General features: G+C 44.9%; 1 protein-coding gene across 4 annotated transcripts; it reads right to left on the reverse strand.

The window, feature by feature from the left end:
• Positions 1 to 1,487: 1,487 nt before the first annotated feature.
• On the reverse strand, positions 1,488 to 21,058 carry LOC112216928 (optineurin). Of its 4 annotated transcripts, none has more exons than XM_042300259.1 (13): positions 20,909 to 21,058; positions 12,877 to 13,022; positions 12,477 to 12,673; positions 12,061 to 12,219; positions 11,799 to 11,971; positions 11,576 to 11,729; positions 10,858 to 10,973; positions 10,552 to 10,701; positions 10,249 to 10,333; positions 9,973 to 10,125; positions 4,320 to 4,462; positions 4,150 to 4,214; positions 1,488 to 2,379 (listed from the first exon to the last, which is right to left on the reverse strand). In XM_042300259.1, the coding sequence occupies exons 2-13, from the start codon at positions 13,016 to 13,018 to the stop codon at positions 2,258 to 2,260; spliced, it is 1,659 nt and encodes a 552-aa protein (XP_042156193.1). In that variant the 5' UTR covers positions 13,019 to 13,022; positions 20,909 to 21,058; the 3' UTR covers positions 1,488 to 2,257. The 4 variants fall into 4 exon arrangements, with proteins under 4 accessions (XP_042156193.1, XP_042156192.1, XP_042156191.1 ...); XM_042300258.1 differs by having other exon boundaries at positions 10,858 to 11,012; XM_042300257.1 differs by having other exon boundaries at positions 10,858 to 11,024.
• Positions 21,059 to 21,110: the final 52 nt, after the last annotated feature.

Consider the following 21,110-nt stretch of genomic DNA (forward strand, 5'->3'; position numbering starts at 1 on the left):
AATTAAGGTCACTTCTGGTCAAATTACGTTGTCGATTGTATACTTTTTGTGTATTGACCAAGAAAACGACATTTTCTTGCAAATAATTATGTTGTCCACCTTATTTGATGGTTTCAGACACTTCTCTAGGTAGCTATCTTCGTTTCTTCAAATTACTACGGAGAAAGAACTGAAATCTGGCGCCAAACGAAGGACCCCTGTCAAATAGAATAGCGGCTACTATTTCGCCTGTCTAAATAATTTGTTGTAGACGTTTCCTCTCACAGATCACCAGGGGTGGAAAAACGACCCAATTATCATACTTTAGTAAAAGTAAAGATACCTTAACTATCGAAATCAATCAATCAAACCAGGCGGTTTGCTTAAATGTACAGATAATCAGGGTCACACTCCAACACTCAGACAAGATTTACAAACAAAGCGTTTGTGTTTAGTGAGTTCACCAAATCAGAGGCAGTTGGGTTGACTAGGGATTTTCTCTTTAAGTGCGTGAATTAGACTATTTTCCTGTCCTTCTAAACATTCAAAATGTAACAAGTACTTTTGGGTGTCAGGGAAAATGTATGGAGTAGAAAATACATTATTTTCTTTAGTAATGTAGTGGAGTAAAAGTTGTCTAAAACACAAATAGTAAAATACAGATACCCCAAAAAACTACTTCACACAGCTGCAAATTACTCGCATATCGCCAATAAAATCATAAATTTATCCCTAGTGTATACTTAATTTACATTTTTGTTGTTGTAATTATTATCCACATTTGATACGTTCATTTCATTTTATTGACTGGTGTCTCTAAAATAGGCATGGCTCATTTATATATAGGCAACAGCCGCTGTGCTAATATATACACAAAGGTGGTGAATGTCAACAAACATGGTTTGTGCTATCCGGGATCCGGGATCAAGACCATATTGAATTTGAATGGTGAAGGTAAGAGTTAAGAGGTCAGATAAAGGTGAGTCCCAAAGAACCCGGATTTGCATTGACGGAACAAACATCTGAAGATATTTAACCTTTACTTAACTAGGCAAGTCAGTTAAGAACAAATTCAATGACGGCATTATATATATATATATATATAAGACAAAACACACATCACGACAAGAGACAACACTACATGGAGACTTAAGACATCGCATGGCAGCAAACACATAATGGTAGCAACACAAGATGGCAGCAGAACATGGTAGCAGCACAAACAGGTTATAAACATTGGACACCGACAACAGGTAAGAAGGTAGAGACAATACATCACGCAAAACAGCCACAACTGTCAGTTAGTGTCCATGATTGAGTCTTTGAATTAAGAGATTGAGATAAAACTGTCCAGTTTGAGTGTTTGTTGCAGCTCGAGCTGCTTTACACCATAGATATAAACCGATTCTGTTCCATATCCATGGTGGGTACTCTCATGTTGCATTTTTTCAGGTGCAACAAGAGTTTTATATTCTAGATGTGTGTGCAACAAAGAGACAGAAACAGCCTACTGTACCAATAACCTTTATTACATATTTTCATAATTATTTTACAGAGTCACAGGATTTGTGAATCCATCTGGATACAGAAGTTAGTAGTTAGCTAAAACAGTACACTCCCTTGCATAGGCATACATCCTGCAGGCTACATAGGTTTAATTCTAAATGTACAAACCATGATGATGATGGATAAAATGTATGTACAATATACATTTACAAAAAACAACAAACTGTCTTGGGCATCCTTCCCTCTGTTGAATTATTCAAAAGGAAATGTCTATGCTGTAATCATAATCTATTCATAACCTTCATCGAAACTGAGTTACAGCTGGATTAAATTAAACCACCCGAAAATCCATAATAAGCATTTAATAAACCAAGTCGTTTCTTGCTAAAGAGTTCATTCTAAACTATGTGACAGACAGCTGTCATAAGAAAATAAACGAGTTACCAAACTAAAAATACAAATTCCAGTTCTCCATTTATCACCTAAGAGTATATTAAATGTGATACATTTTACAGGATGTTTTTCACCCCTCTAAACAAAAAAAATTATGTGTCTAGTTGTGCACTGTAAGAATACATTTTATATTATAGTTATATGTTCTAAAACATAGACCAGAGCAACATAGCCGTGAACTGCAAAATAAATGCACTTTTTAGAGCATAAAGGCTGCATTTCACTCTGCCATAAATGGGATGATGAAGTAGAGGAAGAATCAGAGTAAGGTGCATCTGCGGCAGTTGTCTTTGTTGTTGCTGATGACTATCATGAAGGCTCAGATGATGCAGTCCATGATGTGAATCTGCAGGCTATCCAGGTCTGGTAGGATCTCGTTACACTTGGGGCAGACGTGCTCCGGTATATTCCCCTGCTGCTGCCAGTCCCTGGCATCACCACCTATCAGACACACAGTGGTATGGTAACGATATTCCCTTATATACAGTCGTGGCCAAAGGTTTTGAGAATGACACAAATATTAATTTTCACAAAGTCTGCTGCCTCAGTTTGTATGATGGCAATTTGCATATACTTCAGAATGTTATGAAGAGTGGTCAGATGAATTGCAATTAATTGCAAAGTCCCTTTTTGCCATGCAAATGAACTGAATCCCCCAAAAACATTTCCACTGTATTTCAGCCCTGCCACAAAAGGACCAGCTGACATGTCAGTGATTCTCTTGTTAACACAGGTGTGAGTGTTGACGAGGATAATGCTGGAGATCACTCTGTCATGCTGATTGAGTTTGAATAACAGACTGGAAGCTTCAAAAGGAGGGTGGTGCTTGGAATCATTGTTCTTCCTCTGTCAACCATGGTTACCTGCAAGGGAACACGTGCCATCATCATTGCTTTGCACAAAAAGGGCTTCACAGGCAAGGATATTGCTGCCAGTAAGATTGCACCTAAATCAACCATTTATCGGATCATCAAGAACTTCAAGGAGAGCGGTTAAATTGTTGTGAAGGCTTCAGGGCGCCCAAGAAAGTCCAGCCAGCACCAGAACTGTCTCCTAAAATTGATTAAGCTGCGGGATCGGGGCACCACCAGAACAGAGCTTGCTCAGGAATGGCAGCAGGCAGGTGAGTGCAGATGCACTCACAGTGAGGTGAAGACTGAGGAAGTTCTGGTGTCAAGTAGGGCAGCAAAGAAACCACTTCTCTCCAGGAAAAACATCAGGGACAGACTGATATTCTGCAAAATGTACAGGGATTGGACTGCTGAGGACTGGGGTAAAGTCATTTTCTCTGACGAATCCCCTTTCCGATTGTTGAGGCACCCGGAAAAAAATCATGTCCGTAGAAGACAGGGTGAGCTCTACCATCAGTCCTGTGTCATGCCAACAGTAAAGCATCCTGAGGCCATTCATGTGTGGGGTTGCTTCTCAGCCAAGGGAGTGGGCTCACTCACAATGTTGCCTAAGAACACAGCCATGAATAAAGAATCGTACCAACACATCCTTCGAGAGCAACTTCTCCCAACCATCCAGGAACAGTTTGGTGACAAACAATGCCTTTTCCAGCATGATGGAGCACCTTGCCACAAGGTAAAAGTGATAACTAAATGGCTCAGGGAACAAAACATCAATATTTTGGGTCCATGGCCAGGAAACTCCCCAGACCTTAATCCCATTGAGAACTTGTGGTCAATCCTCAAGAGGCGTGTGGACAAACAAAAACCCACAAATTGTGACAAAGTCCAAGCATTAATAATGCAAGAATGGGCTGCCTTCAGTCAGGATGTGGCCCAGAAGTTGATTGACAACATGACATGGCGGATTGCAGATGTCTTGAAAAAGAAGGGTCAACACTGCAAATATTGACTATTTGCATCAACTTCATGTAATTGTCAATAAAAGCCTTTGACACTTATGAAATGCTTGTAATTATACTTCAGTATTCCATAGTCACATCTGACAAAAATATCTAAAGACACCGAAGCAGCAAACTTTGTGTCATTCTCAACTTTTGGCCACAACTGTACACACACAGCATAAATTATGTAATTATCATTGTTGTAAATAATTTGATGGGGTGAAGAGGAGCAGAGTGTTTTCGTGATAAAATAAATACGAGAACATTTAATTGGCAGAAAACAATATGATGTGCCCTGGCTTAAGCCCTGTTCTCTCAGCAAGGTGAATGACTTAAAGCATTGTACTGTCCTGTACCTCTGGCTCCCTGCATGTTGCCTCCACGTGGCATGTGTCTTCTCTGCATATCGCTCAGAGATTGCCTACAGAAACCAGTTGTAGTCAGGCGGTGGATCCAAAATAGCAGTGAACGTCACCTAATATGACCAGGCTGTGGTCACATCATCAATATGTAATCTGATGCGCACCTGCCCAGTGAGTCCATCTCGTCCTGTAGCTGAGTGTTCTGTTTCTTGACAAACTCCAGCTGAGCAAACAGACGTTCCTTCTCCTCGTGAATCTTCTCCCGAGCTGCTCGCTCCGCGTAGAAGTCAGAGGAGTACACCTCCGCCTGGACAAAAAAAAACGAACACGCACACAAAACACATGATTAAAAATGACCCAATCACAGAAAAACATTTGTCTATACGTGTCAATGATTACAAGGTGTGGCTGTATTGTTGTACAGATTAATGCCATCAACAGAATGTAGTGTTCGATGTTCTTTAAATTGTTGTAGAAGTATGGAAGCGCCAACCAATAAGCCCCTGGGGAATAAAATACTTTTTTTAAACCATAAAGAGGGATAATTTATGAAAAATGTCCATTTTGAAACATTTCTCAGAAACAAAACTTGGAATAATGCCAGCAATACAAACAACAATTACCAAAGTACATGGCCCAAGAACACTGCTTGGGTGTGGCTCTATAAATTGATCATTACCCTTGCTTGTGCTGTTGTGTTAAAAAGACCACACGTCTCAGAGAAGCCATGAATTGAGCCAATTTCTATATTCTGCTTCTTGCTGGTGTCTTGGTCAACGGGCTGCTGTTGTTTTAAGTTGTAGGCTGAAGGAAGTGTTCATTTCTTTGTGTAAGAGGTTATCAGGAAAACATTTATAATTGGCTTACAGCCAAAATACATGAAGAGTGAGTAACCAAAATGTCTAGGAGATGCAGACTACCATTACCATATGATTATGCCTTTTGCGTAATTTACATAATAATTATTCAGTTATAATTATTCACTATTCAGTTATTGTGCCCTTGCTTGTGTGTTGCAGGCCTCCGATGGGAAAACCAATTTGACCAGCCCTTACATTTTAACTGCCCTTCTAGACAATCCATCTCTTACATAAAAAAGGGGAGAAAAGGCACTAAATTAGCCTACTATCAATATTCAACCAAAGTGTCCTTTCTTTTTGCACAGCACTTTCACTGACTGATTCCCAAAATGAAACATGTTCTCTAATCGTTAGTGCTGTTCTACTTTTCATCAATTATGAACAAAATGATCTCATTATGCTGCATAGACCAGTAAGTGCCAGTGTTGTGTTCAAGACCACCTAAAGCGAGACCGATTCAAGACCGGAGGGTGGGCGAGAGAGTCAAGACCGGAAAATGTCCAATTCAAGACCATGGTTGTAATTGTGTCAAATCACCACCACAAGAGTTCAAAATGTCCAGTATATCTGTGTTCATATTTCAGAACAACATATAGATTCTTTAGACATATAGAAAAGTTTTTAAAAAATGCATGCTGAGAGAAAATAGAGCCGCTCTACAAATATTACTAACCCAAACACATTGGGGAACAATGGCCTTCTAAGCCTTTAGACAAGGGCTAAGGATTTATAAAATAATAACATGATAATTATTCTTTTCAATTTTTCTAATTTAAATCTCTTAAATTTTTGTTGGAAAGGTTTAATACTAAATAGAAAAGATCCAATCTGGATTTTTCTTTGCTGGTCTCTAAGGGAGATCTAGCTAGCCAAGTCATCCATTCCTATGCCATCAGAAGCTAGATACCTGCATATACCCTGCACTACACCACTGGCCCTTCGTGTTTTATAAAAAGTCCACCCTCCTACATGAGTGCACTAGTATTACAGTTGCTGTCCTTTCACAATCACCAACCTGTCACACACTGAAGACCTATAGGTTCACCACGGTCACACACTGAAGGCCTATAGGTTCACCACTGAAGGCCTATAGGTTCACCACTGAAGGCCTATAGGTTCACCACTGAAGGCCTATAGGTTCACCACTGAAGGCCTATAGGTTCACCACTGAAGGCCTATAGGTTCACCACTGTACTAACCTGTCACACACTGAAGATCTATAGGTTCACCACTGAAGGTATATAGGTTCACCACTGTACTAACCTGTCACACACTGAAGACCTATAGGTTCACCACTGTACTAACCTGTCACACACTGAAGACCTATAGGTTCACCACTGTCACACACTGAAGATCTATAGGTTCACCACTGCAGAAACATGTCTATAATAGATATAAAGACTATCTTAATGTTTCCAGAAAGGAATGTAAATACACTGCTCAAAAAAATAAAAGGGAACACTAAAATAACACATCCTAGATCTGAATGAAATATTCTTATTAAATACTTTTCTTTACATAGTTGAATGTGCTGACAACAAATCACACAAAAATGATCAATGGAAATCAAATTTATCAACCCATGGAGGTCTGGATTTGGAGTGACACTCAAAATTAAATCCAACTTTGATGTAATGTCCTTAAAACAAGTCAAAATGAGGCTCAGTAGTGTGTGTGGCCTCCACGTGCCTGTATGACCTCCCTACAACGCCTGGGCATGCTCCTGATGAGGTGCCGGATGGTCTCCTGAGGGATCTCCTCCCAGACCTGGACTAAAGCATCCGCCAACTCCTGGACAGTCTGTGGTGCAATGTGGCATTGGTGGATGGAGCGAGACATGGTGTCCCAGATGTGCTCAATTGGATTCAGGTCTGGGGAACGGGCAGGCCAGTCCATAGCATCAATGCCTTCCTCTTGCAGGAACTGCTGACACACTCCAGCCACATGAGGTCTAGCATTGTCTTGCATTAGGAGGAACCCAGGGCCAACCGCACCAGCATATGGTCTCACAAGGGGTCTGAGGATCTCATCTCGGTACCTAATGGCAGTCAGGCTACCTCTGGCGAGCACATGGAGGGCTGTGCGGCCCCCCAAAGAAATGCCACCCCACACCATGACTGACCCACCGCCAAACTGGTCATGTTGCAGGCAGCAGAACGTTCTCCACGGCATCTCCAGACTCAGTCACGTCTGTCACGTGCTCAGTGTGTACCTGCTTTCAACTGTGAAGAGCACAGGGCGCCAGTGGGGAATTTGACAATCTTGGTGTTCTCTGGCAAATGCCAAACGTCCTGCACGGTGTTGGGCTGTAAGCACAACCCCCACCTGTGGACGTCGGGCCCTCATACCACCCTCAGTCTGTTTCTGACCTTTTGAGCAGACACATGCACATTTGTGGCCTGCTGGAGGTCATTTTGCAGGGCTCTGGTAGTGCTCCTCCTTGCACAAAGATGGAGCTAGCAGTCCTGCTGCTGGGTTGTTGCCCTCCTACGGCCTCCTCCACGTCTCCTGATGTACTGGTCTGTCTCCTGGTAGCGCCTCCATGCTCTGGACACTACGCTGACAGACACAGCAACCTTCTTGCCACAGCTCACATTGATGTGCCATCCTGGATGAGCTGCACTACCTGAGCCACTTGTGTGGGTTGTAGACTCCATCTCATGCTACTACTAGAGTGAAAGCACCGCCAGCATTCAAAAGTGACCAAAACATCAGCCAGGAAGCATAGGAACTGAGAAGTGGTCTGTGGTTACCACCTGCAGAACCACTCCTTTATTGGGGGTGTCTTGCTAATTGTCTATAATTTCCACCTTTTGTCTATTCCATTTGCACAAGAGCATGTGAAATTTATTGTCAATCAGTGTTGCTTCCTAAGTGGACAGTTTGATTTCACAGAAGTGTGATTGACTTGGAGCTACATTGTGTTGTTTAAGTGTTCCCTTTATTTTTTTTGAGCAGTGTATTTGGTCTGGTGATGTGGTTGTTTTTTTACTCTGCTGGTTTCGGGAAGAATTTAATGAGTCCTCACTGTCCTAGACTGAGTACAAATGTATCCGACACCAAGACCGAGACACTCAATATCTGGTCTCGAGTACTACAACACTGCTAGGTGCGCTGCACTGTATTGCACTGTTGATACTGGGCATATCAACAAATTAAACCTTCAATTTATGTTTGTTTTCAAATCAATTCAACCATTTAATAGATCCATGACAATGCACATATCTAATTTCAGTCAGCATAACAACACCTATGAAGACCGTTTGTGGGGCTTTGAGTGCAAAGACACGTTTGTCTATGAGCCCGAGTGCCACTGGTCTCCCTACATAAATGACTTCGACCAGGAGTTCACCTTTGAATTCCCCAAAAACTATGTCCTCACCGGGATGAACAGCTATCATTTCAACCGCCATGAGGATAAGGTGTGTGACTGAGGTGAGAAGACCTCACCGTTTACCAGATCCTATGTTCAAATAGTAGTTGTTTATTTTTTTCAAATACTTTGAGAGGTTGATTTAGCCTGCTTGGAGTGCCATATGAGCATCATTTGCACTTTTGGGACTATTCCATTGGGTCCATCAAATGCAGCTGAAGTATTTGAAAGAAAACAAATATTTGAATCCAGGTTTGACATAATCCTGACTGTGATCAGTGTGTTATACTATACATGTATGAGGTCCATCACAGGTGGAAGTGCTACTGCTGTCGAGTCAACAGCTACTGTGATTTTTGTGTGTGGGGGGTGTGGGGGGGGGGAGGTTAACAACAACGAGAATGTTTACCTCAAAATGTATTGTGGATTTTCAGAGATCGTCGCTGGAGATACCAGTACTGCACACGGACATCAAACTGCTGATATTACGGCTGATTATTCCATTCTAGAGTAAAGATTGCCTATTGCCTTCTTTCTTGTGTTTCATTTAATAATTTCCCCCATTACATATTCATATCAAGCCACTGAGTCAGAGTAGAAGTAAACAAAAATGTTTATTTTTTAAAGATGCACCTATTTCACTTTATGAAAATATAAGCAGTTGTTAAAATTTTTTGGGAGGGTACTTAGCCTTCATTTAACTACTGGTTTAACAAAGAAACTTCCTTCACTGACAGTCACTTTTAAGTTACTGTAGAACTCCAAACTGTTCACACAGAGTTCAGTGCAATTAAATTAGAATGTTTGAACCTTTTTCCAAGTGTGAGAACACACACACCACTAGATGGAGCACACACACACACACACACACACACACACCACTAGACACACACACACACCACTAGATGGAGCACACACACACAACTAGATGGAGCACACACACACAAACTAGATGGAGCACACACACACACACACACACACAAACTAGATGGAGCGCACACACACACACACACACACACAAACTAGATGGAGCACACACACACACACACACAAACTAGATGGAGCACACACACACACACACAAACTAGATGGAGCACACACACACACACAAACTAGATGGAGCACACACACACACACACACACAAACTAGATGGAGCACACACACACACACACACACAAACTAGATGGAGCACACACACACACACACACACACAAACTAGATGGAGCACACACACACACACACACACAAACTAGATGGAGCACACACACACACACACACAAACTAGATGGAGCACACACACACACACACACAAACTAGATGGAGCACACACACACACACACAAACTAGATGGAGCACACACACACACACACAAACTAGATGGAGCACACACACACACACACAACTAGATGGAGCACACACACACACACACACACACACACAACTAGATGGAGCACACACACAACTAGATGGAGCGCACACATACACACACACACACACACAACTAGATGGAGCACACACACAACTAGATGGAGCACACACGCACACACACACAACTAGATGGAGAACACACACAGAAAACCTACCTGAGCCTGGAACACAGAGATGGTCTCCAGTTCCTTCTCCTTCTGACATATCTCCTGCTTCATAACATCTATCTGCTGTTGCTTAGCAGCCAGGGCCTTCTCTGCTGCGTCCAGTCTGGTCTGCAGGTCTCCCACCTCCTTAGTGACCAGTGGCTGGAGGCCACACAGAGGGCAATGGTCAGATTCCTCACCATGCCATTTTGACAAAGGACAAAACAGTGCAACGTGCCAAATTAGACTGATTTCTGTTTAACAGAGGCTAAGTAGTGTGGTCACCTCTCTGTTCTTGCTCTCTTGCTTCAACTCATTGTAGTCCTCGAATAGCTTGGTGTAGGCATCCTTCAGCTGGGTCAGGTTAGTCCTGAGGAGGGGAGGAGGGGCAATTGACTCATGACGACTAAGATATTATTTAGATATAGAAACTCATGGCACCGACCTGTGAAAACCGATAGGGGGGAGTGGGATGATTTCAAAAGAGGAGCAGGGAATTTATGTCCCAAGACCCCACCCAAGGGGCCCAATAGTGTCAGATGGAGTAGGCATATGTCAGAGTGTGTGCATGCTTGACTGCCGTCCCACCTCTCCTCTCCAGCCTTCCTCTGCTCTAGCTGGCTCTGGGCCTTCATACTGTCCACCTGCAGCTTCAGTCTGTCATTCTCACTCTGTACCTCCTGCTTCTCTACCAGCTGGGCTTTCAGAGTCACCACGTCACGCTCCACATCCCTACATCTATAGAGAGAGAGGGAGGGATGGGGAGATAGAGAAAGACAGAGGGATAGAGGCAAAGCGAAAGGGTGGTATTGGGGGAAAGGGAATGAGCAAAGGTTAGCATAGTTTGCACATTTTCATTGTCTATGTAGCTCTCCCTCTCGCCGTCTCGCTCACCTGTCCTGCAGGTTCATCTTCAAGCCCTCTGCCTCATCCAGTTTGCTCTGAGCCTGCTGTAGCTCATTAAACAGAGTCATCATCTGAGCCTTCAGATCCTCCACCTCTGACGCAGCCTGACACAGAACAGGCAACAGTCCAACATACTGACAGTTCTGATCAAGAAGCTAAGGGTTAGGACATTGTAATGGGGAAATATAAGATGAAGAGTTAATATCCAGTTAAGAGTAATTAACAATGCTAAGCATATTTATGTTCTCGTTTTGTAATACACATGATTTCCAGTGTTTTATTTGGGAAACTTTCTGGTTGGTGGTCACTAGACTTGATACTGAATGTCATGGATTGTTCATATCTGATAGTGATTGACACCAGACTGGAGGTATGAGGACAGGGGACGCTGATTGTTATTGTATTCTGTGACACTGACTCTGTAGCAGCTGATGTTGTGACTTCCTACAAGCCCCTCGGTGGGTGTTTACAGAACATTGGTGCTGTGAGATTAGAATATAAGGTCCTGCTTCTCTGCTTCTGTGCTGGAGGTGTCTCCCTGTTGCAACTTGTATTAAACCACATTGATTTACTTTCTCTGTAACTCCTTTAATTCACCTGGAAAATCCCTGTTACATATTGTAGATTAATACATTTCAATCTCATTAACTTCCCTGTTCTTACAGGGTGAGAGACAGGCTGGGTAAGAGCTTATCTGTGTATCTACCTTCTCCTTCCCAGAGTTCTGTTGGGGCTCCTCCTCTGGTTCTGGCTCAGTACCACATGCTGTGTTGGCTAGTGCTGGGGAAACCACCTCTGGCAGTAGTGAGGTCTGTGTGGAGCTCTCCGTGTTAGTTTCTTTCACCTCCAGCTCTGTGATTCTGAAAGACATAGGAACATCAGTTTTCGGTTCCACCCAAACATAAAGCCCAGGCAGAAATGCGGCCTACCTGGATCTGGTAGCCTGGAGCTCGATTTGTAGCCTCTCCACCCTCTGGGTCTCCTTCCTCAGGGACTGGAGCAGCTGGCTGACAGTCAGCTCCTCAGACTCCTGCCTGGATACACTCATGTCATACCTGGGGTCCCTTTCATTATGATACAGGTACTTTCCAGTATCATCTCTCTACACACACACACACACACACAGCAGTGCTAAAGTCAGGACACACACCCTTATAATATGGATGGATGGAGTGAGTGAGTGTTACTCACAGCAATCCTGATCTCTATGAAGGAGTCGTCCTCTGACCCCTGACCTGTCTTGAGCTGGAGTTCAGAGTTCATGGCCACCAGGTCACTCTTCTCTGCCTGCAGACGCACCAGCTGGGCATGCAGCGCCTCCAGTTCTGCATTCTGATTGGCTGTCTCGGCCTGGAGGTGACACAGCACAGATAAGACAAAAGTCTGCCCAGCATTATACCCATACACACACACACACACACACACACACATGTAAATAAATCAACACTCCATTGTTATTTTCCAAGTCTCTTCTTTTGTTATACAAAATCTAGCTAAAACTACAGACAATCATTCATCCTCCAAACATTCATTTCTCTATTAATAAACTGATGTCTGGTCTAGCCAGAGCACTAACCTTGTGAACATTAGCCTTCCCTTTCTCTCACCTGTCCCTTCCCTTCACCCTCCAGCTCCTCCACCTTCATGCTAAGCTCCTGGTTGTGCGAGGAGAGGGCCTCCACACGGCCACGCGCCTCATCAAGCCTCTCCTCCAGGAACTCCTTCTCCTCCCTCTGCTTCTCCCTCCACACAGACAAACCCTCGAAGCGCTCCTTCATCGACACGTTGGTTTGCTTCAGTGCCTCTACAGGGGAAGATACACAGAGAGTACATTACTGTAAAAACACACAGAAACACACACGGACAGAGCAGTCAATAACATCATCCGCCATTGCAAGACAATCAGAACCTCATATGACGTAACATCCTAATGTCTCCGACCCATACAGTAGATTCTCAATGAGCTTTAAGGCTGAACCACATTCTGGTCCCCTCTCCATGCCTCACCCTTCAGGTCTCGGTTCTCCTGGATGAGGCGGTTCATCTGCTGCAGCGTTTCCTCCAGGGTTCCTGTGGTGGGGCTGTGGCCGGGGTGGGAGCTCGGACCCCGGGAGACGTCCCCGTTCACCATGTGGGAGCTGGACGCCATCACTCTACAGCAAGGTGAGTCGGTGTGGAGACATGCAAGTGGACAATAGATTCTCAGACCATGGAATACGCTAGAATGAGAACAGGGACTCGGATTCGAGGGAAGGCCCGTGCTAGGACAATCACACTCTATATTCTCTAGAGCTGCATGCATCAAAACAGCAAACACCACACGCCTTGTCAGAGGTGTGAAGGAGTACTATTGCCCGATGAATCATGTACACTGGGCAATATCCGTTATTGAATCATCTTATCAGCAGCTGTCATGTGTTAGGCGGCTCCTCACAGCGCCAATCAGAGAGAGGCCTGCAGCCTGACGGAGTTGGCTGGCCACTTTTCATGTCATTTAATAAACTGATTATATATTGTTGCGATGTTAAAGCAACACCTAGCGAACTCTACAAGAGGTTCAGACCTTTTGGTGTAACTCACCTGTTTTCCAACCTCGGTGGATGTGTTCGTTTCTGCCCTAGTGCTACAGAACGGATTCAAATAATCAACTAATCATCAAGCTCGTGCACCCCTTTGGGTTCCAAGGATCGAGTTTAGGAAACACTGGTTGACTGTTAAGGCACGTGTCAAACTCATTCCCTGGAGGGCCGATTGTCTGCTGGTTTTCACTTCTCCCTTGTACTTGATGAATTAAGGTCACTGATTAGTTCGGAACTCCCATCACTTGGTTGTAGGTCTTAATTGCACACAAATTGAAAGGAAAAACCAAAATCCAGCAGTCACTCGGCCCTCTATGGAATGAGTTTGACACCCCTGTGTTCATGTTCTAATTTAAGAAATTAATCTCTCCAGAAATAAGTCTCTCACTGTTGCCGCCTGTTATAGACCCCCCTCAGCTCCCAGCTGTGCCCTGGACACCATATGTGAATTGATTGCCCACCATCTATCTTCAGAGTTCATTCTGTTAGGTGACCTAAACTGGGATATGCTTAACACCCCAGCAGTCCTACAATCTAAGCTAGATGCCCTCAATCTCACACAAATTATCAAGGAACCCACCAGGTACAACCCTAAATCCGTAAACATGGGCACCCTCATAGATATTATCCTGACCAACTTGCCCTCCAAATACACCTCTGCTGTTTTCAATCAGGATCTCAGTGATCACTGCCTCATTGCCTGCGTCCGCGGTCAAACCATCCCTCATCACTGTCAAACACTCCCAAAAAACACTCCTGCGAGCAGGCCTTTCTAATCGACCTTGCCCAGGTATCCTGGAAGGATATTGACCTCATCCCGTCAGTAGAGGATGCCTGGTCGTTCTTTAAAAGTAATTTCCTCACCATCTTAAATAAGCATGCCCCTTTCAAAAAAAATGTAGAACTAAGAACAGATATGGCCCTTGGTTCACTCCAGACCTGACTGCCCTCAACCAGCACAAAAACATCCTGTGGCAGACTGCACTAGCATCGAATAGTCCCCACGATATGCAACTTTTCAGGGAAGTCAGGAACCAATACATGCAGTCAGTTAGGAAAGCAAAGGCTAGCTTTTTCAAACAGAAATTTGCATCCTGTAGCTCCAACTCCAAAAAATTCTAGGACACTAGTCTATTTCCCCCTGGCTACCCCAACCCCAGCCAACCACTCCGCAACCCCCGCAGCTACGTGCCCAAGCCTCCCCAGCTTATCCTTCACCTAAATCTAGATAGCAGATGTTCTGAAAGAGCTGCAAAACCTGGACCTGTAGAAATCAGCTGGGCTAGACAATCTGGACCCTCTCTTTCTAAAATTATCCGCCGCCATTGTTGCAACCCCTATTACCGGTCTGTTTAACCTCTCTTTCGTACCGTTCGAGATTCCTAAAGATTGGAAAGCTGCCGCAGTCATCCCCCTCTTCAAAGGGGGTGACACTCTAGACCTATATCCATCCTGCCCTGCCTTTCTAAAGTCTTCAAAAGCAAAGTTAATAACCACTTCGAATCCCACCGTACCTTCTCCACTGTGCAATCCGATTTCCGAGCTGGTCACGGGTGCACCTCAGCCACGCTCAAGGTACGAAACGATATCATAACCGCCATCGATAAGAGACAGTACTGTGCAGCCGTATTCATCGACCTGGCCAAGGCTTTCGACTCTGTCAATCACCGTATTCTTAACGACAGACTCAACAGCCTCGGTTTCTCAAATGACTGCCTCGCCTGGTTCACCAACTACTTCTCAGACAGAGTTCAGTGTGTAAAATCGGAGGGTCTGTTGTCCGGACCTCTGGCAGTCTCTATGGGGGTACCAGAGGGTTCAATTCTCAGACACTTTCCTCTGTATATATCAACCAGAAACCGTGGATTGATGGCAGCATTCGTGTGAAACTGAAAGCGCGAACCACTGCTTTTAATCAGGGCAAGGTGTCTGGTAACATGACCGAATACAAACAGTGCAGCTATTCCCTCCGCAAGGCTATCAAACAAGCTAAGCGTCAGTACAGAGACAAAGTAGAATCTCAATTCAACGGCTCAGACACAAGAGGCATGTGGCAGGGTCTACAGTCAATCACGGACTACAAGAAGAAATCCAGCCCAGTCACGGACCAGGATGTCTTGCTCCCAGGCAGACTAAATAACTTTTTTGCCCGCTTTGAGGACAATACAGTGCCACTGACACGGCCTGCAACAAAAACATGCGGTCTCTCCTTCACTGCAGCCGAGGTGAGTAAGACATTTAAACGTGTTAACCCTCGCAAGGCTGCAGGCCCAGACGGCATCCCCAGCCGCGCCCTCAGAGCATGCGCAGACCAGCTGGCCGGTGTGTTTACGGACATATTCAATCAATCCCTATACCAGTCTGCTGTTGCCACATGCTTCAAGAGGGCCACCATTGTTCCTGTTCCCAAGAAAGCTAAGGTAACTGAGCTAAACGACTACCGCCCCGTAGCACTCACATCAGTCATCATGAAGTGCTTTGAGAGACTAGTCAAGGACCATATCACCTCCACCCTACCTGACACCCTAGACCCACTCCAATTTGCTTACCGCCCAAATAGGTCCACAGACGATGTAATCTCAACCACACTGCACACTTCCCTAACCCATCTGGACAAGAGGAATACCTATGTGAGAATGCTGTTCATCGACTACAGCTCGGCATTCAACACCATAGTACCCTCCAAGCTCGTCATCAAGCTCGAGACCCTGGGTCTCAACCCCGCCCTGTGCAACTGGGTACTGGACTTCCTGACGGGCCGCCCCCAGGTGGTGAGGGTAGGCAACAACATCTCCTCCCCGCTGATCCTCAACACTGGGGCCCCACATGGGTGCGTTCTGAGCCCTCTCCTGTACTCCCTGTTCACCCACGACTGCGTGGCCACGCACACCTCCAACTCAATCATCAAGTTTGCGGACGACACAACAGTGGTAGGCTTGATTACCAACAACGACGAGACGGCCTACAGGGAGGAGGTGAGGGCCCTCGGAGTGTGGTGTCAGGAAAATAACCTCACACTCAACGTCAACAAAACTAAGGAGATGATTGTGGACTTCAGGAAACAGCAGAGGGAACACCCCCCTATCCACATCGATGGAACAGTAGTGGAGAGGGTAGCAAGTTTTAAGTTCCTCGGCATACACATCACAGACAAACTGAATTGGTCCACTCACACAGACAGCATCGTGAAGAAGGCGCAGCAGCGCCTCTTCAACCTCAGGAGGCTGAAGAAATTTGGCTTGTCACCAAAAGCACTCACAAACTTCTACAGATGCACAATCGAGAGCATCCTGGCGGGCTGTATCACCGCCTGGTACGGCAACTGCTCCGCCCTCAACCGTAAGGCTCTCCAGAGGGTAGTGAGGTCTGCACAACGCATCACCGGGGGCAAACTACCTGCCCTCCAGGACACCTACACCACCCGATGTTACAGGAAGGCCATAAAGATCATCAAGGACATCAACCACCCGAGCCACTGCCTGTTCACCCCGCTATCATCCAGAAGGCGAGGTCAGTACAGGTGCATCAAAGCTGGGACCGAGAGACTGAAAAACAGCTTCTATCTCAAGGCCATCAGACTGTTAAACAGCCACCACTAACATTGAGTGGCTGCTGCCAACACACTGACAATGACACTGACTCAACTCCAGCCACTTTAATAATGGGAATTGATGGGAAATGATGTAAATATATCACTAGCCACTTTAAACAATGCTACCTTATATAATGTTACTTACCCTACATTATTAATCTCATATGCATACGTATACACTGTACTCTATATCATCGACTGCATCCTTATGTAATACATGTATCACTAGCCACTTTAACTATGCCACTTTGTTTACATACTCATCTCATATGTATATACTGTACTCGATATCATCTACTGTATCTTGCCTATGCTGCTCTGTACCATCACTCATTAATATATCCTTATGTACATATTCTTTATCCCCTTACACTGTGTATAAGACAGTAGTTTTGGAATTGTTAGTTAGATTACTTGTTGGTTATTACTGCATTGTCGGAACTAGAAGCACAAGCATTTCGCTACACTCGCATTAACATCTGCTAACCATGTGTATGTGACAAATAAAATTTGATTTGATTTGAACAATGTCGCTCTTGCTACGGGTGATTCCTTGAGCCACCTCTACGCAGATGACACCATTCTGTATACATCTGGCCCTTCTTTGGACACTGTGCTATCTAACCTCCAAACGAGCTTCAATGCCATACAACACTCCTTCTGTGGCCTCCAACTGCTCTTAAACGTTAGTAAAGCTAAATGCATACTTTTCAACCGATTGTTGCCCGCACCCGCCTGCCTGACTAGATTAACTACTCTGGACAGTTCTGACTTGAGTAAGACATTTAAACGTGTTAACCCTCGCAAGGCTGCAGGCCCAGACGGCATCCCCAGCCGCGCCCTCAGAGCATGCGCAGACCAGCTGGCCGGTGTGTTTACGGACATATTCAACCAATCCCTATACCAGTCTGCTGTTCCCACATGCTTCAAGAGGGCCACCATTGTTCCTGTTCCCAAGAAAGCTAAGGTAACTGAGCTAAACGACTACCGCCCCGTAGCACTCACATCCGTCATCATGAAGTGCTTTGAGAGACTAGTCAAGGACCATATCACCTCCACCCTACCTGACACCCTTGACCCACTCCAATTTGCTTACCGCCCAAATAGGTCCACAGACGATGCAATCTCAACCACACTGCACACTGCCCTAACCCATCTGGACAAGAGGAATACCTATGTGAGAATGCTGTTCATCGACTACAGCTCGGCATTCAACACCATAGTACCCTCCAAGCTCGTCATCAAGCTCGAGACCCTGGGTCTCGACCCCGCCCTGTGCAACTGGGTACTGGACTTCCTGACGGGCCGCCCCCAGGTGGTGAGGGTAGGCAACAACATCTCCTCCCCGCTGATCCTCAACACTGGGGCCCCACAAGGGTGCGTTCTGAGCCCCCTCCTGTACTCCCTGTTCACCCACGACTGCGTGGCCATGCACGCCTCCAACTCAATCATCAAGTTTGCGGACGACACAACAGTGGTAGGCTTGATTACCAACAACGACGAGACGGCCTACAGGGAGGAGGTGAGGGCCCTCGGAGTGTGGTGTCAGGAAAATAACCTCACACTCAACGTCAACAAAACTAAGGAGATGATTGTGGACTTCAGGAAACAGCAGAGGGAACACCCCCATCCACATCGATGGAACAGTAGTGGAGAGGGTAGCAAGTTTTAAGTTCCTCGGCATACACATCACAGACAAACTGAATTGGTCCACTCACACAGACAGCATCGTGAGGAAGGCGCAGCAGCGCCTCTTCAACCTCAGGAGGCTGAAGAAATTCGGCTTGTCACCAAAAGCACTCACAAACTTCTACAGATGCACAATCGAGAGCATCCTGGCGGGCTGTATCACCGCCTGGTATGGCAACTGCACCGCCCTCAACCGTAAGGCTCTCCAGAGGGTAGTGAGGTCTGCACAACGCATCACCGGGGGCAAACTACCTGCCCTCCAGGACACCTACACCACCCGATGCTACAGGAAGGCCATAAAGATCATCAAGGACATCAACCACCCGAGCCACTGCCTGTTCACCCCGCTGTCATCCAGAAGGCGAGGTCAGTACAGGTGCATCAAAGCTGGGACCGAGAGACTGAAAAACAGCTTCTATCTCAAGGCCATCAGACTGTTAAACAGCCACCACTAACATTGAGTGGCTACTGCCAACACACTGTCAATGACACTGACTCTACTCCAGCCTCTTTAATCATGGGAATTGATGGGAAATGATGTAAATATATCACTAGCCACTTTAAACAATGCTACCTTATATAATGTTACTTACCCTACATTGTTCATCTCATATGCATACGTTGATACTGTACTCTATATCATCGACTGCATCCTTATGTAATACATGTATCACTAGCCACTTTAACTATTCCACTTGGTTTACATACTTATCTCATATGTATATACTGTACTCGATATCATCTACTGTATCTTGCCTATGCTGCTCTGTACCATCACTCATTCATATATCCTTATGTACATATTCTTTATCCCCTTACACTGTGTATAAGACAGTAGTTTTTTTTTTTTGGAATTGTTAGTTAGATTACTTGCTCGTTATTACTGCATTGTCGGAACTAGAAGCACAAGCATTTCGCTACACTCGCATTAACATCTGCTAACCATGTGTATGTGACAAATAAAATTTGATTTGATTTGATTTGATTTGACTTAGGTATTTGTAGTTGTCTGGCTAGACTGTAACCTCTCCTTCCAGACTCACTGCGACCTGTATGCTCTAATCGGCTGGCCCTCGCTACATATTCATCACCAGACCCACTGGCTCCAGATCATCTATAAGTCTTTGCTAGGTAAAGCCTCGCCTTATCTCAGCTCACTGGTCACCATAACACCCACCCGTAGCACACGCTCCAGCAGGTATATCTCACTGGTCATCCCCAAAGCCAACACCCCCTTTGGCCACCTTTCCTTCCAGTTCCCTGCTGCCAATGACTGGAACGAATTGCAAAATCTCTGAAGTTGGAGACTTATATCTCCCTCACTAACTGATTGCTGCAGCTGTACACAGCTCATCTGTAAATAGACCATCCAATCTACCTACCTCATCCCCATATTGTTTTAATTTACTTTTTTGCACATCATCATCTGCACATCTATCACTCCAGTTTTAATTTGCTAAATTGTAATTACTTCACTACTATGGCCTATTTATTGCCTTACCTCCCCACGCCATTTGCACACACTGTATATAGACTTTCATTTTTTTCTATTGTGTTATTGACTGGTCGTTTGTTTATTCCATGTGTAACTCTGTGTTGTTGTTGTTTGTGTCGCACTGCTTTGCGTCATCTTGGCCATGGTCACAGTTGTAAAATGAGACCTTGTTCTCAACTGGCCTATCTGGTTAAATAAAAAGGTAAAATAAAAAAAATGTTGGGGGGGGCGAGGTCAAATCATGACGCCAGTGATCTTAAGGTTCGGGAATTCGGCGCTCTAGAAAGAGGCCCGAGTTCCCAACTTCTGAATTCTCCGTTGTCATGAAAGCGCTGAGTTCCCAGTTGGTTTGAACGAGGCATAATGTGTTGGCTTTCGCTGGACCTGGGTTTCAGTCCTAGCCGGGACTAACCCCAAAATTCTCTAAAATAACGTGAACGATCAACAGGCTAGACTACCGACTCAGAACATGGGTTGACTGACATCTGACAAGGCTAACCTCCTTTTCTCATATTCCTTTCACATTTGACATTCTACCTACCTTCGACAATAAAACAAGGTAACTAACATATTTGACTACTTCTTCAGCTAGCTTGGGTAAAAACAGGGTGAGAACGAAATCGTAGTTCCAGTGCGTCACATTACTCCAGGGCCTAACAAATTAATCGTAATTTCAATACTCACATGTGATTAAAGTACACCTCGAAAGAACTCGGATACTTCTTGTTGAAGATCAGACCTTAACACTTCTGTATCGTTTTCTTCTGACTTGTTATTGGTTTACAGCATTTCCTTGTCTTAACGTCACAATAAAGTGTGTGTAAACATTGTATCACCTGCGGAAAGAAACAAATCTTCAATCAGATGGATGGGCTTACGGTGATTT

This window comes from Oncorhynchus tshawytscha, linkage group LG17, assembly GCF_018296145.1.
Source record: "Oncorhynchus tshawytscha isolate Ot180627B linkage group LG17, Otsh_v2.0, whole genome shotgun sequence".
Classification (NCBI taxonomy): domain Eukaryota; kingdom Metazoa; phylum Chordata; class Actinopteri; order Salmoniformes; family Salmonidae; genus Oncorhynchus; species Oncorhynchus tshawytscha.

Coding starts and splice junctions, on each gene's coding strand:
- LOC112216928 (XM_042300257.1), bottom strand. CDS start 13,018: ATGGCGTCCAGCTCCCACATGGTGAACGGGGACGTCTCCCGGGGTCCG. Junction 12,674..12,876: donor GGAGAACCGAGACCTGAAGG/GTGAGGCATGGA, acceptor CTTCCCCTGTAG/AGGCACTGAAGCAAACCAAC. Junction 2,380..4,149: donor CAACATGCAGGGAGCCAGAG/GTACAGGACAGT, acceptor TGTGTCTGATAG/GTGGTGATGCCAGGGACTGG.